The sequence below is a fragment of the Odocoileus virginianus genome, chromosome 4 (assembly GCF_023699985.2).
Source record: "Odocoileus virginianus isolate 20LAN1187 ecotype Illinois chromosome 4, Ovbor_1.2, whole genome shotgun sequence".
In the NCBI taxonomy this organism is placed as follows: domain Eukaryota; kingdom Metazoa; phylum Chordata; class Mammalia; order Artiodactyla; family Cervidae; genus Odocoileus; species Odocoileus virginianus.
In genome coordinates, this window is record NC_069677.1 from 25,724,053 (window position 1) to 25,739,250 (window position 15,198).

The following is a 15,198-nucleotide window of genomic DNA, read 5'->3' on the forward strand; positions in this document are numbered from 1 at the left end:
ACTGCCCAGCAATTACTGAAGATCAGCATGCTGAGTGCATTACATAATTGCCTATTGTAATCTCCACCCAGGAGATATTAAAGAACCAACCATAAATGCCATTTATTAAGCTTTTCCTTTGTGCTAAGTATTTTAATGTTTGCCAACAAAGGTCCATATAGTCAAAACTATGTTTTTTTCAGTAGTCATGTATGGATGTGAGAGTTGGACCATGAAGAAAGCTGAGCACTAAAGAACTGATGCTTTTGAATTGTGCTGGAGAAAACTCTTGAGAATCCCTTGGACAGCAAGGAGATCAAATCAGTCAATCCTAAAGGATATCAACCCTGAATATTCATTGGAAAGACTGATGCTAAAGCTGAAGCTCCAATACTTTGGCTATAAAGAACTAAATCATTGGAAAAGACCCTGATGCTGGGAAAGATTGAAGGCAGGAGGAGAAGGGGATGACAGAGGATGAGATGGTTGGATGGTATCATCGACTCAATGGACATGAGTCTGGGCAAACTCCAGGAGGTAGTGAAGGACAGGGAAGCCTGGCCTGCTGCCGTCCATGGGGTCACAGAGTTGGACCCAACTGAGTGACTGAACAACAATCACAAAAACCTTCTGACGTAGATGCTATTACACCTATTTTACTCACAGAGAAGTACGGTGCTACCCAAGGCCACTTAAAAAAAAAGTAAGCCAGGGATTCCCACCCAGATTTACCTCTCATACCTCGGTTTGTATGTTTTTCACTCAGTTTTCACTCTTTAAGAGATTTTCAAAGTATAGGTCACAGTGTAACAGTGAACTCAGGTGGGTTTACTAGCATTTATAAATAAATATATAGAGTGCAATGGGATAGAATTTAAAATAGAATGTATCCAATCACGAAATCACACAAACATTTTTCAGTTACATGTACATCTGTTGTCTGTTTTTTCCAATGCCACCAAATAATTAACTCAGTTCCAAACAGTCTACCTGGAGATAGCATCAGATTCCAAACAATGAGGACTCAGCCTTATTAAGACTGCTCCCAAGCCCCTTCAGAGGCCAATGGCAAACTCAAGTTGTCACCTGTGCTTCTGAGAAACCGGATAGGTGCTTCCTAAAAGTACCTCATTAACATAAACCCAAGTGTGGTTGAAAGGGACTTGTTATAAATATCAAGACACTTAACAAAGGAAATTTTAGGAGCTCTGTGCCAGAAATAGGATGAAAACCAAATATCGAATTCTCAACTATAAATCACAATATATGTGTGTGTTAATATGTAAACATTTTTCCTGTGGACTGTGGTCAGATTTTGAAAGCCACTGCACCAAAACTAATCCATCTAAACCTTAGCAAAACACTGGTATACAGTGCAGTTAGCTGCAGGCTCTCATTAAAAGAGTCCCCAGATCTGCTGTGGGTCCTTCCCATATATCCTCAAAAACACGGGTGGTGTATTCCATCAACCTTGATTGACAGAGGACTCTCCTTCCACCCTGACACCAACTGTCTGACATGTGGCCATAAGAACATAGCTTGATACAACGAAGTCCATACCCAGCCATTTCAGCAAGCCTGTGAAGTCCTCTCATACATGACAGTCTGTAAATTAGAGGGGCATTATCATTCTGTATAAAAGATGACAAATTTCTCACCTGCACCTTGAGTCACTGTTATTTTTCCATCACTATAATAGGTTGTCATGAAATAAGTGACTCTATAACCCACCATACTAACAATAGATCACTAGAGTTAGAAAGAGTTCATTTCACAAGCATAATCAAGTTTTACAGTGAGAGGGAGTTTTGTTAATAATGATAGCTACTCTTTCTGAAGGTATTGCACGTTGTGGATTCAAAGGTGAATAAGGCTGGAGCTCAAAGTCTAGTGGTGTTTTTATCGTGGTAACATCACAGAGGAAGAACTAGAAAGGGATGCAGTGTAACATTAACTCCCATAGTAATTAGCTCAAAGAAAGACTTTTGATAGTGTGGTGAAAATACCTAGATTGGTTTGAATCCAAGGACTGGTATTTACTTCTGTATATGATTGAAATGAAAAATAAATCCTAGTCTCTGGTCAAATATATGTAATAGAGGGAACTAAAAATTTAGATTCTCATTGAAATGATATCCTATATTAAAAGAAAAAAAAAACTAAATGGAAGATTGTTCTTATATTTTAGAGCTAAATTAGCAAAGCTAGTATCTTAACTCCTTTATTTGTTAGCCTGCTTTCTGGATAGGATACCAGGTTTGGGAAGATATTTATAAAAGGATAGAAAATCCTTGGTTTTCTTTCATACACTGAACATTTTTAAATTGCTGTTTCTGTAGTCTGCATTGTGGATAATAAAACAACCTTAAGTTGACTGCGCTCTGCTAATTCAGGTAGAGGATTCTTTTGCATTGTCTACATCTTTCTGAGCAGCCTGTCACTCTGACCTGTTCTGCAAGTTCATCTGAGACTGGGCAAAGCTCATCCTTCAACTTTTAGCTCAAATTACAAGGAATCCTTATGTTTATTCATTAAATTTCCCTTAATGATACTTTTGCAAGAGGGCCCCTTCTAAACCTTTACTCTCTTTTGTGACAGTGTAAAATAACTCATTTAAACAGAACCTAGCAGGCAGGAAGAACTCAAATGCTGGCTAATTATTTACTTGCTCATTATTTGGTTAATACCTTTATTATAATACTCCTGTCGCTATCAGTATGATACACAAATTCATGTCCTTGTTAAAATATTTTCTTGAAAATAAATTGAGTAGGGGTCTTGTCTCTTCTTGAGAATTAAATGTCCAGTGTTATTCTGAAAAAGATCTGCAACCCTATGTGGCAGATAGTGCTATTACCAGAAGGGGGACCACCCTCCACCGCCCTTACAGGGCCCAAGAGTGGGCTCTAACACTTGGAAATGAATTGTCTGAGGAGACACATGTACTGACAGAGCAAGGGAGTTTTTTGGGAAGGCGCTTGAGTGGAGAGTAGCAGGGGAAGCAAATCCAGGTTTGGCAGATATGGCAGGGTAACCTGCCACATGGCTTTCAGGTTTTATGGTAATGGGGTTACCTTTCTAGGTTGTCTCTGGCCAGTCATCTTGCTTAGCCCATATTTGGTCTGACTCAAGGTCGTTCCTGGTGGCACAAACATTTCTCAGCCAAGATGTACCCCAGCATAAGGGTTTCTGGGAGGTTGGCAGGACATATTATGGATTGGCACCTCCTCCTTCCTTTTGGCCCCTCGGATTCTCTCGGAAGCAGCACTTTGTTCCTTATCAGGACCTTCTGTTGTGAGACTGCTCACGCAAGTGGTTATTATTGTGCCTGGCCAAGGCGGGCAGTTGCATGGGGTCCATGTTCTAGGGGGGAAATCAAGAGATTCAGTGAATTTGCCCCAGGTCTTAGAGGTGGCTCATAGTGGAGCAGAGCTTCCAACTATCAGCTGGCTTTACCAGCTGCCTTGGTGACCACTCTGCACTGCCCAAGAAGGCAGTGTGACGGAACGGGCTTGTGATTCCCAGTCTGTGAAAAGTGGCCCCAGGCTTCTCTTCTCTCTGCCTTTAGCTCTCTTTCTAAGCTTGAGCAGGTCACAACTTCTCCAGACCTTGATTTCTAACCAAAGAAAGAGAAGACATTTGGGAATAGAAAAATAAAGGTAAGAGCCCTCCTCCCAAAACAAATAGATGATCATACCAAAATTTCTTTCACTTTAGAATGCAGAAATACTTGAAAGCAGTCATGATGCGGAGAACCCTGAGCCAGAGCAGCCTGACAGTTCCAAAAATCTTTCTCCCAGCAGGTAAGATTGCACATCCCTTTGTAGAAGTAATTTTAACCCTTTAGAGGGGTGAGTGTGGCGGGGGGAGGAAGGTGGGATATACTCGCTTTTAAATCTCATAACTAATCTTTCCTAGAAAAATTTATTCCGTATACTAACTAACCTTCGTTATTTACCCGTGAACAAAATTCATGAACTTCATAAAAGCAACAAGCAGGAGCTGAAAAATGGCATCTTCAGAGGCTTTTTAAAAATACTGGATTAATAAGAAAATTGTAAATGAAAAGCTATTGCTAATATGAATTATTGATATTAAAGCATTTAAAGGATACAGGTTCCCCAGAGACACAATTTATACAAATGTAATGCTATTTGGGGGGCTTCCCTGGTGGCTCAGTGGCAAAGAATCTGCCTTGCAGTGCAGGAGATGCAGGTTTTATTCCTGGGTCAGGAAGATCCCCCAGAGAAGGAAATGGCTATCCACTCCAGTATTCTTTCCTGGAAAATGTCATGACAGAGAAGCCTGGCACAATACAGTCTAGGGGTATTGATTGTATTGACACAAAAGAGTCGACACAATTCAATGACTAGACAGCAGCACAGATGCTATTTTTGGCCTACAGAAAGGTGTCTGCATGCATATGAATGCTCTCTTGATCAGAAAGCCTAAATATTATGGCAGTTAAGACCAAAAGGATGAGATGGTTGGATGGCATCACCAACTCTGTGGACATGAGTTTGAGTAAGCTCCAGGAGTTGGTGATGGACAGGAAAGCCTGGCTTGCTGCAGTCCATGGGGTCGCAAAGAGTTGGACACGACCGAGCAACTGAACTGAAGACCAAAAGCATGAGAGGAAACTCACTTTTTAAAAAATCTTTATACTGAGAATTCTCACCATTACCTCTAATCTAGCATTTGTCATGTTTTTTTTACCCACACCATTTGACTTACAAATTCCTTTATGAGCTACTTTTATCCCCCAGAGTCTATCACGTTTAGCTCTTAGCAGTCCTCCATAAACATGCTTGTAATGAAATGAACAAACATCTTTTGGAACTTGCCTCTTGATTAAAGCTAATATTAGTTTAATTAGACTACTTGCTATTCTTTCCCCTTAAAGTGTATTCAGGGAAACATGTGGGCTCTTACTGGTTGAAATAACCCTTTGAGTTATAGTAAAAGGCGCAATTCAGCATATATGAAAGTGTATTAGGTTGGGTTGTGTCTGAGATGAAACACTTGGCAATGCATTCTATTGTTTTCCTTAATTGACAGTATATCATTCGGGACTTCTCTATTACTACAACCATACTTATTTTATAATTGTAGTTTGTCTCATAGTGAATGCTTTAAGTTAATTGGTGAATTATTATATTATAGTAGTGGTTTAGTCACTAAGTCATGTCCAACTCTTTGCCACCACCCCATGGACTGTAGCCCCCCAGGCTCCCCTGTCCATGGGATTCTCCAGGCAAGAATATTGGAGTGGGTTCCCATTTCCTTCTCCAGGGGATCTTTCCAACCCAGGGATTGAACCCGGGTTTCTGGCATTTCAGGGAGATTCTTTACTGACTGTGCCACAAAGCAAAGATTAAATCATACTTCTAATGAGAAATACAAATAGGAAATGTTACAGCATTTAATGAAACAAAACTATCTAAGATTCTTACAAAAGAACTTTGAGAAAAGGCCAAATTAGCTAGTGGACTGAGCAGGAGATAGGAGAAACTGTGAGATTACTCATTTTGTTCTCCCAGAAGCTTTGAATAAATACTATAAGATCATACCTTTGCTGTAACAATTTAAGCTATATTTTCTTTTTTACTTTTGATTTTATACTTTTGAGTTTTTATGTATAACTAATACAAATTTGTTGGGCTACAGTTGGATAGGTATAATATGCTTGGCATATAGTAAACATTCAGATTTTGTTGAATAAATTATAAACTTTTAAGTAGTACAGGTAAAATGTTATAACAGTGTCCATTAAGGGTTCTGAATAATTAATCTCTTCTCACATTTGGACCCCTTGCCAGAATAACATTACTTTATTATATTTGGCAAAAGTAATGATTTTAAGCATTATGTGATAATACTGGGCATAGTCCCTACCTTCAGAACTTATATTTTAGCTAGGGAAAAAACACATGAAATGATTCCTAGGTAGCACAATAATATATGTGATTCAGTAATATTTTAGAGGGAGGGGAGGAGATGCTTAATGGAAGAGCAGAATTGGGGTTGTAGATATAAGATTTCAACAGCTTCAGGAGAAAGTGTTCCTGAAAAGGGAAACCAGTTTATGCAAGGTAATGTTGGTCATGAACGAAATTTGTGATGGGTAATGGTGGCTACAAAGAGTGGAGGGAAAGAAGATCAGATAAAACCTTGAAAACCAGGTAGAAGAGATTGGATCTGATGCTGGAGGCAGTAAGGAGCCTTTGAGTTCTGGAGCAAAGTAACATCATAATGAAAGCTGAGGCTAGTCCCATTGCAGAATGCAGTCACTGCAGGGAAAACATTGTTAAGGAGACATCTAACATTACTCTCATTATTACAGAAGAACGAATAACCCTGTATATCAGTAGTTCTTTGTTCTGATTCTCATTGTAGCTGTGGTATTCAATTAAAGTCCCCAATACAGGTCAACTCAACTCTTCCAAATAATTATCATTTTAGTCCCAACTACAAACACCCCAGCCATGCCTCACAAGTAAAAAGTTCTACTGCAACCAAATAATTCAGATGCTTCCGAGTTTTAAAAATATATATTGAATCACACCATCTAGTATGCTAAAGAATCAAGAAAGAATCAGGTGAAAAGCAGATGAGCACATACTATGCACAAATCTACTGAAATACCAAACAGTGCAGAGCAGGCCTAAGAACATTCCTAATGTAAAGAGGCTAGGGCTAAATTCGAATCAACATTTGGCTAGTTAATGATACTAAATAAAAGGAAAATGGTGTCTTAAGGCACTATGGCTATAGTTCTTATTTCATCTTTTCCTGAACAGTCTATTAGGAGAGAAGACTTCCCCCACTTAGTCATTCCAGAAGAAACCTTTCAACAAACAAAAGAAGTACTTTAGATGGCTCCACAATGCAGGGAATACAGCAATCCTCTATCCTGGGCACAGCAGCAAGTCTGAACAGGAAATAGGATTAAGATCACATATTACAGGCCTCTCTGACATTAAACAGAAGCAGTTGATGACATAAACAAATAGTGTTCACCCAGGAGTTTAAAAGCCTTTGTGAAAATACACATCTGTTGACAATTTTCAAGTTGTTTATTGGAAATCACAGATTTATTTTTAAAAACCCTCTAATTATTTTGCCATATAAGAGCAAAATTCAAATAATATAAATAACATTTTGGTATAAAATTAATAATAAGGAAAATAGATGCAAGTAAACCAGGAGGTAAAAAGTTTTTAGCAATAATACTGTATATAACCATCAATTGACCATCCAGGCTGAAAGTTTATTTTCCCTTTATTGATGACTTTTAAAAGATAGCCTTGCACTGGAGCACCAAAAAGTTTTTTTCCTTCCTTTTTAAAAGGTTGGAATCCTTTATTTACAATTATTCTTCTCAGTACTTTAAGTCTGATGAAGGAAGTATCTAGCAATTTCCTTATTAAAAAAAGGAAGTGCCTTCATATCTCCTCTAAATTTAAATGTTTCATTCTATGTTAAGGAAAAATAAAAGATGAACACAATTGAAGGAAGCTCTTTCACAAATAAATAACTTTCACAAAAGTACTGATGTAAACAAGATCATTTTGATGGGCAGAGACACTGATGTTCTCAACCAATAGCAAATTTAAACAGTTACAAGTATAGATACACAGGGCATATATATGACCAAAGGGCAAATGGTATTAAAGGATTGACTAATAAAAATTAATTACAAACCTGCTTTGTCAAAATGCGCTTTTGTTCTCTACAGTTTTTAAAATTGGTCAGAAAATTTAAATTGTAATGATCTAAAAACCCTGAACCTACTCTGAAAGTAACTACAAACTAGAATGTTTGACACCGTAGTTTTGACATGAGTCAAAAATGCTAAATTATCTGAACAATCAATGTAAACAAGCTTCGATTTTCAAATTAGAAAAAATTAACAAAAAGTTTCTGTAAACAATGAAAAGCTACCTGCAACAAATTATATATATATTTGTATATATATCATCATCATCCAGTTATGTATACTGAGAATTCTTTTTTAGTTTTTTTTTGTGTTTCAGATGTCATCATTTCAAGTGATACATCTTAGTTTTCCCTAACACGCACCTCCGCAGACAAAGGGTTTATAATCAGTTTCACTGCTTTTGCTGAAGTCACTATTTTGCCTTTCATATAATCCCCCTAACAACAGACCTCAAATAGTTCTTTCTGTAGTGAGGGGAGGTTGTATCATAGCCACATTTTCATCCTGCCATGTAAAATAAATCTAACTCCCACTATTGGATCTCAGCCACATCTCTTTTATTACAAGGAACATACAGCTTTACAAATGTTTTAAACTTCATTCAGGTAACTTTCCTATCACTTTCATTCTGAAATATTTAGAAGCTGAATATCACCTCTGATAGTCATTTTGATGAAAGAATAGATTTTTTTAGCTACTACACTTTTGATGTTTAATACTCTCAGTTTTAAAAGCTAAACTCAAAACCAACTGGTTTATGAGACCCTGTTGGAGACGGGTGGGCTGATTTTAGTAATTAATACAATTTAGACATTAAAACTTTTATAAATTATGGAGAAAAGAGTCTCATAATGTTCTATCTTTTTGAATTCTTCTCCATTATTATATTCCTTTATGTAAACTACATTCAAATAGCTGCCTTAAAAACAGACTGATACCGAATATTTTAAAACAAGTTGAAATTTCACTAAATTATTGATAAAATCAACTTATTTGAATTTACAATGATTTATCTCTAGCAAAGGACCCTCTGAGTAAGACGCTGTCCATGTTTTGTGTCATTGTCTAATAATAATAAAAAAAACATAATAAAGTACTAGTTAGGGCAGAGCTAATGACTTCTCAAATTTCACATTAAACTTTGAAAAAATATATAAATATATTTAAAAGGACTCCAATACTGTCCGGGTAAAACAGCTACATGAATGTGACAGTAAATGATTTGGTGGATTATAAAGAAATTGCGTATCTTCTCCTAAGTCTCCTCTGAAGAAGAGGAAACTTTCTTTGACCAGGTTCATGTACTTTCTTCCATGCCAGTCCTCCCTTGCCCCTACCAACTCCATCAAGTGCTCTTTAATAAGTACCTGGTCCAACAACATATCCATTTCTTTGAAATGTTGTGCTATACATTTACTTGGTATTTTCCAAAAGCAGTTATCCTAACACCTAGGCACCTTAAGTTTTCTACTCCTCTGATATACTCATGGTACTGAGAACTTGAAATTCCCTTTAGTTTTGTTTTCATATGAACCTTGTCTAAATCTAAATTCCTTGAAATGAATTTAGGCAATGAAGTAGGTAAGTTATATTGAAGGGCTTCTAGAATCAAAGAAACATTCTGATAGACTGCGCTTTCAAAATATTCCTTTGTTCTTCATATTCATTTCACTTACGGTATAGATAAACATTTAAAAGTTTTTTTTATCCAGGTTTGGCTCAGTGACAGTGATAACATACAACATTCAAGTACTATTAGGCAAAGGCAGCCCTACAGGGATATGTATCCACATAGGTCAGTTTGCAAAGGAGGACTATCTTAATTATTCTGCAGTACATCTGACCAAAGAAACCTTTTGAAATTGTTTTTACTTTTGGGTCTGTGGCATCCCTCCAGAGGTCCTGAAGGTCTTCTACATGCCCATGAGATGTCATCATTTTTTCATAGATGCAAGGATGATAAGGAGTTTTACCTTCCCCGGAAAAAAACACATGGTATTGTGGTACTATCCCTATTTTATTGGCACAGAGGCCCATGAACACATCGTCTATGTAAAGGCTAGAGTTAAGTGTCTGTGATGCCTCATAGACTTTGGCAGCCACATCACCAGAGATCACGTAGGCGGCTCCAGCGGTATAGTCAGGGTAAGCCGGCCACTGGTACATTTCATAAGAAACATAGTATTTGCTGCGTTTGTCTCTAATGGGAGGGGCACCACGGTGAACACGACCAATCCAAAAGTCTTGAACACCAATTTGTTCTAAACTTTGAAGGTATTCAATAAGATTTGGCATATGAATAAATATGTCATCATCAGCAGTCATGAGGAATTTGGCATGTGGACAAAAGCGATTTGCCCAACTAAACTGGAGAAGAAATTTAAGAGTAAGATTATAGAAAGAATCAGCAAAGTCTTGCTGAATTATATCATTGTACATCTGATCTTCCCAAACCAGTCTTCTCTGAAGTCTTTCTCTTGTCAGTGGGTCAGAAGGTGTTCCTAAGACAAACAGAGTTTTGATGTTGGCATTAAGTTGAGAGCAAACATACTTCTCATTGCCCCATGTATTCCTAATAGCAGAACGGCGATTGTAATTTTCAGGAGCAGTCTTTACAAACAGTAAGAGCAGGACATCTTGCGCTTGACACTTATCCTCATGGTTAATCAAGTACTGGTAACGAGGAACCCCCTCCTCGCTGCGCTTAAGAGATAGGCTGTCATTCACAAAATTGTAGCTATTTATGAGGTATCTGTAAGAGTAGGACTTCATATGGCTCACGATGTGATTATCAATTGGTATCCAGAAGAACATCAGGCTTAGTACAAAACAAGTGGCAAATAACTGAATAAACTGCCATTTTTTTACTCTCCTGCCACTAACAAACATTCTGACATCCATCCAGGTCTGTTTTTATTTAGGGTCAGTTTTAAATGAGTGCTTGCTTCTTCAAAACCATAGGACTGTGTATTCTGTAGAACAGATGTCCATGTTGGTCATTAAAAATGTAAAAGGAGCTCCTTATTTCATAAAATATTTTCTTTTAATACCATTTTTTTCGGAGACCGCAAAAGAACGGAACACACCGCAGAATGACGCCGGCACATCAGAATGCTCCCACTCTGACATCCTTCATTAAGTTCAAGGATTGGCCTTATGCAGCTATTCTGTGTAGTCCTTTTTGTGAAAGTTAAGTGCAACCTATTAGAGTCAGGAAGAGAAAAAAATTACAAGTGAATGGGTTACTGAGTTACCAGAAAGAAACAAACTACTCTTAATTCCTTAAAACAATATGTAACCCGACTGATCTGGGCAAAATGTGATGGGGCAGCTGGTGTTGAGTAGATGCATACAGCTGTTTATTTTTTCAGGGGAATCCAAGGAAAGGGAAAGAACTACCCTCTACCTTCTCATTCAGAATACAAAGACCCTTTTCTCTTCTCAAGCCTAGGAAGAACACCTCCAAAATGTCTGTCATCTTACATACCTAAAGTTCAAGTTTCTTAAATGGGTATGTCCATGAATATATTGACTTGGAATATAGTCACAATGAAAGCAGCTATATAATTCAAGGAACAATACTCAATGAAACGAAAGTTCATAATAGTAAAAATACATTAAAGCTTGCCCCAGACAAGGCAGAAAAAGGAGTAATATTATTTTTTTCAAACCAAGTTTCATAATCAAGAAGTTGAGATATGCTTCTCAAAAGCATAGTCCCAACTCTCTAACCAAAGTGGCTTTTCTGTATAGTCGTCTTGTTTCTGTTCTTTTTCCATTTAGAAACTCCACAGGCACCTCGAATTTAACATGTTCAAAGCCAGCTGCACACACTTAGAGCATCAGGCAGTGCCCGCCTAGCCTGGGTGGTGGGGCCTCTCACACCCAGCTGTATTTCCCGTCCCCCAAGGTAACTCCACACGAGGGGGATAACTGCACAAGCTAGGCATGCAAAAAGCCCAAGGAGGACAGGAGATCAGAACCAGGCCTTAGTGATAATTCAGAGATCAGCACAGGTAAACTTATATCCCCAAGGGTACAGATTTTTAAATTGCTAGCACCACTTAGGAAGCCACAAAAGCTTTAAAAAAAAAAAAGAAAAGAAAGAAAAAGGAAAAGCAAATAGAGAATGGCAGAGTGCATTGAAAGTAGTTAAGTATCATTTTGTGAAATTTTAAGTTTTGTGTGTAAATAGCTTCAGGGTTGTAAAGTAAAATGCATTTCTGTTGTAAGGTAAAATGTAAAAAACTGAGGACTACTGCTATGAGGGCTAGATCAATATTGGTAATTTGCCCTTTGGTTTGGGTGGTCTTGGCGGACTGAATGAATGCTCCAGCGTAGGATGAAAGAACTCTTGAGCATCCCTTGGACTGAAAGGAGATCAAACCAGTCAATCCTAAAGGAAATCAACCCTGAAAATTCACTGGAAGGACTGATGCTGAAGCTGAAGCTCCAATACTGATACTGAAGGACTGAAGCTAAAGCTCCAAAAATCCCCCTGATGTGAAAAGCCGACTCCTTGGAAAAGACTGATGCTGGGAAAGATCGAAGGTAGGAGGAGAAGGGGATGACAGAGGACAAGATGGTTGAATGGCATCACCAATTCAATGGACATGAGTTTGAGCAAACTCCGGGAGATAGTGAAGGACAGGGAAGCCTAGCGGGTTGCAAACAGTCAGACATGCCTGAATGACTGAACAATAACAAGGGTGAGAGATGGCAAGGAACATCTGTTTCTGATGGTGGCGTGTCTGCTTACACTTTGCAAAATCGCTTTCACTGGGGAGGCGGAGTGGGGGAGGGGCACTTTCTCTCAGTCTAAACTGTGCTCACTTCCATAAGGCCCATGCTCTGAGGGCCCAGCCCTTCTGCCTCTTCCACAATGCACACAGAGAACTGGAGGCGTCATGCAAAGTAACAGAGAATCTTTATCGGCAGATTTTAAGACAGCTTAAGTGTTTAAGAATTCTAAGAAAAATCTCAATTGAAACTAATTTGCTGTTTCTATTCCAAGAGATCCCGCTGCTGTTGCTGCTAAATCACTTCATTCGTGTCCAACTCTGTGTGACCCCATAGATGGCAGCCCACCAGGCTCCCCCAGTCCCAGAGATTCTCCAGGCAAGAACACTGGAGTGGGTTGCCATTTCCTTCTCCAATGCATGAAAGTAAAAAGTGAAAGTGAAGTCACTAGGTCGTGTCCGGCTCTCTGCGACCCCATGGACTGTAGCCTACCAGGCTCTTCTGTCCATGGGATTTTCCAGGCAAGAGTACTGGAGTGGGTTGCCATTTCCTTCTCTCAAGAGATTCCGGGAAGGAAACAAAAAGGAGAGTAACCTTTGGAACCACAGGCAAAACTAGCTTCCCATTTCTGAGCACCTGCACTCACTATGTTCCAAGGGCAGCTTTGCTCTGCACCTATTCACAGTTGTCTACCAGCCAGAGTTTCTTGCTAGACAATCAGCCCACCCACCCAACTCTGCCAGCACCCACTTGCACCCTGGACTCAGAGAGGCCCTAGTCTCTCTCCCATGAATGGGTCTATTGCTCCTCTGGATGGAGTGTTGCTGCTATAGCAACTCTCACTATCTATCACCAAACAGCCAGCCCATAACATTTGTTTTGTCCCCTTCCACCCCACCACATATATATTTCCCTCATTGTCCTATACTTCAACTGTTCCCAATTGGCCTCTAAGGGTCACAACGGCTTTCTGAAAAATGACAAAGAACTTAGTCATGAAGCCAACAACCCACACTACTTCTTAAGGCTTAGCACAGTGTGTGAAGTTCTAAGACACAGTTTCCCCACCCACAGCTGCTTGAACTGTTGTAGCCACTGTTTATGTCAGTCACAACCAAATCTCCCTGATGTGATGATGTGAGTGTTGATGTGATGAGGGGAAGATCTGGGAATTCATAGAACCCAGGTTCTCTAATAACAAAAGAACACCCCCACCCCTCCAAAGTGAACTTAGTTATTAGGACGGCCTTTTCCAACAAAAAGCAAAAGCACCTCCATGATCTAAATTCATCTGTTAAAACTAAACAACGTTGTCCCAACCCTGGTGTTGCTGATGGAGACCATTTACAGGCAATCAAGGCTCACCCTTCTGGGTTCACACTGTCCATAAAGCTTCTCTAAGGCACATCTTCTAGCTTCTGTATTCACAGTGCTAGGCTGGGGGCTACAGTGAAGCCCACAGGCCTGCCTGACCTAGAGAAAGAAAATGCTGGACCTAACAGGAAACAAAGTGATCCCAATAATGAATGTGAGCTCAGCAACCATCCACAACAGAATGCTGTGGGTGCAGCTTCCTTTGTGCCCACACTGCAGCTGGGTGACCAATCAACTGCCGAAACCAGGGCTACCCAGTTTGGGGCCAGGTTTATTGTATAACCTCAGGCATCCCTCACTGCACTCTGCTTTAGTGACTCAATCTGCAAACTGGGGGCAAAGATCAAAGTATTGTTACTGAAGGAATACAAAAATTACAGATGATTTCAGAGCCTGCTGAAACAGGAAACAGGGAAGGCTCTATGAGAGAACAGAACAAAAAGCTGCTTAGGGGAAAATATGCAAATATTTGGACTATAACTTGGGTTTGCTTCTATCTGGATTGAGAGGAAGGTATAGATATCCTCAGTTTTCTCTTTCCTAAAAGAAGTAGTCAGAAGAATAAGAAGTTGAGTGAATAAGAAGTTGAGTAGGAATATCAGAAAAGAATGTGGCAGACCTCACCCCAAATACTTTTTAGTCTGGAAGCTGTGCCCCTCAACCACTCAAGAATATTTCTTCACAAGAGAGCTCTTTAAACTTCTCTGATTAAAAACAGAAAACAAAACAATTAATGCATCTAGAGGCTACATGTTTCCCAGAATGAACCCTGACTTTTTTCTACTTCACTCCTGCTGTCAACTTATTTCTTTGTTGAGTTTACTTTTGTAATCCTAAAATATTATGCAGAACCTGCTACAAATTTTGAAGTTTTAATTAAGATGATGAGGTTGGCATTTTAATTTCAAGTTAAACAACCTCAGTGTCCAATGTTTCAGTTAATCCTACAAGTGAGTGAGTGTTTGCTATAGAAATACACCAGGCATGGTGGCAGTCATGAGGTAGTATTTTCTGGTCTCTGCTCTGAAAGCACCAACAATCTAGTTGAGACAAGACTCACAGCATGCATGTGGAAACACAGTTCCCCTGGACAACAACAGGCATGTCACGGTAAGGTTCACTCTGTATGTCAGCACCAATCTGGGTCATACCTGCTCTAGGCACCATGAGTGTCCCCAGGAGTAGAAATCAGTGACAGCTAGATCACAAGGGCCTAGGATGATCAGGATTTATGTGGTTGCAGAAGGACAAGGAAGCAGTTTCAGGCAACAAGGAAAGAAATACAATATGGCAAATATTTGAGAAACAGGCATGTATTAATGTTTGAAAGCAGGGAGGTTGGGGTGTACTTATGGAGAACCTTGAAAATAAGGCAGAGAAGACAG

The 15,198-nt window shown here is 39.2% G+C and overlaps 2 protein-coding genes across 18 annotated transcripts in view; one reads left to right on the top strand and one right to left on the bottom strand.

Annotated features, from left to right (window-relative positions):
* MCF2L2 (MCF.2 cell line derived transforming sequence-like 2) overlaps positions 1–15,198 on the top strand; it is a 269,424-nt gene that overhangs the window by 152,304 nt on the left and 101,922 nt on the right. For all 5 annotated transcript variants that reach the window (XM_070466335.1, XM_020879915.2, XM_070466334.1 and 2 more), the window contains one exon: positions 3,697–3,782. In XM_070466335.1, coding sequence (XP_070322436.1) covers positions 3,697–3,782 — 86 coding nt within the window. The remainder of the gene's footprint in view (positions 1–3,696; positions 3,783–15,198) is intronic.
* Positions 1–15,198, bottom strand: part of B3GNT5 (UDP-GlcNAc:betaGal beta-1,3-N-acetylglucosaminyltransferase 5) — a 77,430-nt gene that overhangs the window by 52,803 nt on the left and 9,429 nt on the right. For 5 of the 13 annotated variants that reach the window (XM_020879926.2, XM_020879928.2, XM_020879927.2 and 2 more), the window contains exon 2: positions 8,240–10,900. The exons of the other annotated variants lie outside the window; for them this stretch is intronic. In XM_020879926.2, coding sequence (XP_020735585.1) covers positions 9,455–10,600 — 1,146 coding nt within the window. In that variant the 5' untranslated portion in view covers positions 10,601–10,900 and the 3' untranslated portion in view covers positions 8,240–9,454. Of the gene's footprint in view, positions 1–8,239; positions 10,901–15,198 lie in introns of those variants that run through there. 13 annotated transcript variants of the gene reach the window in all.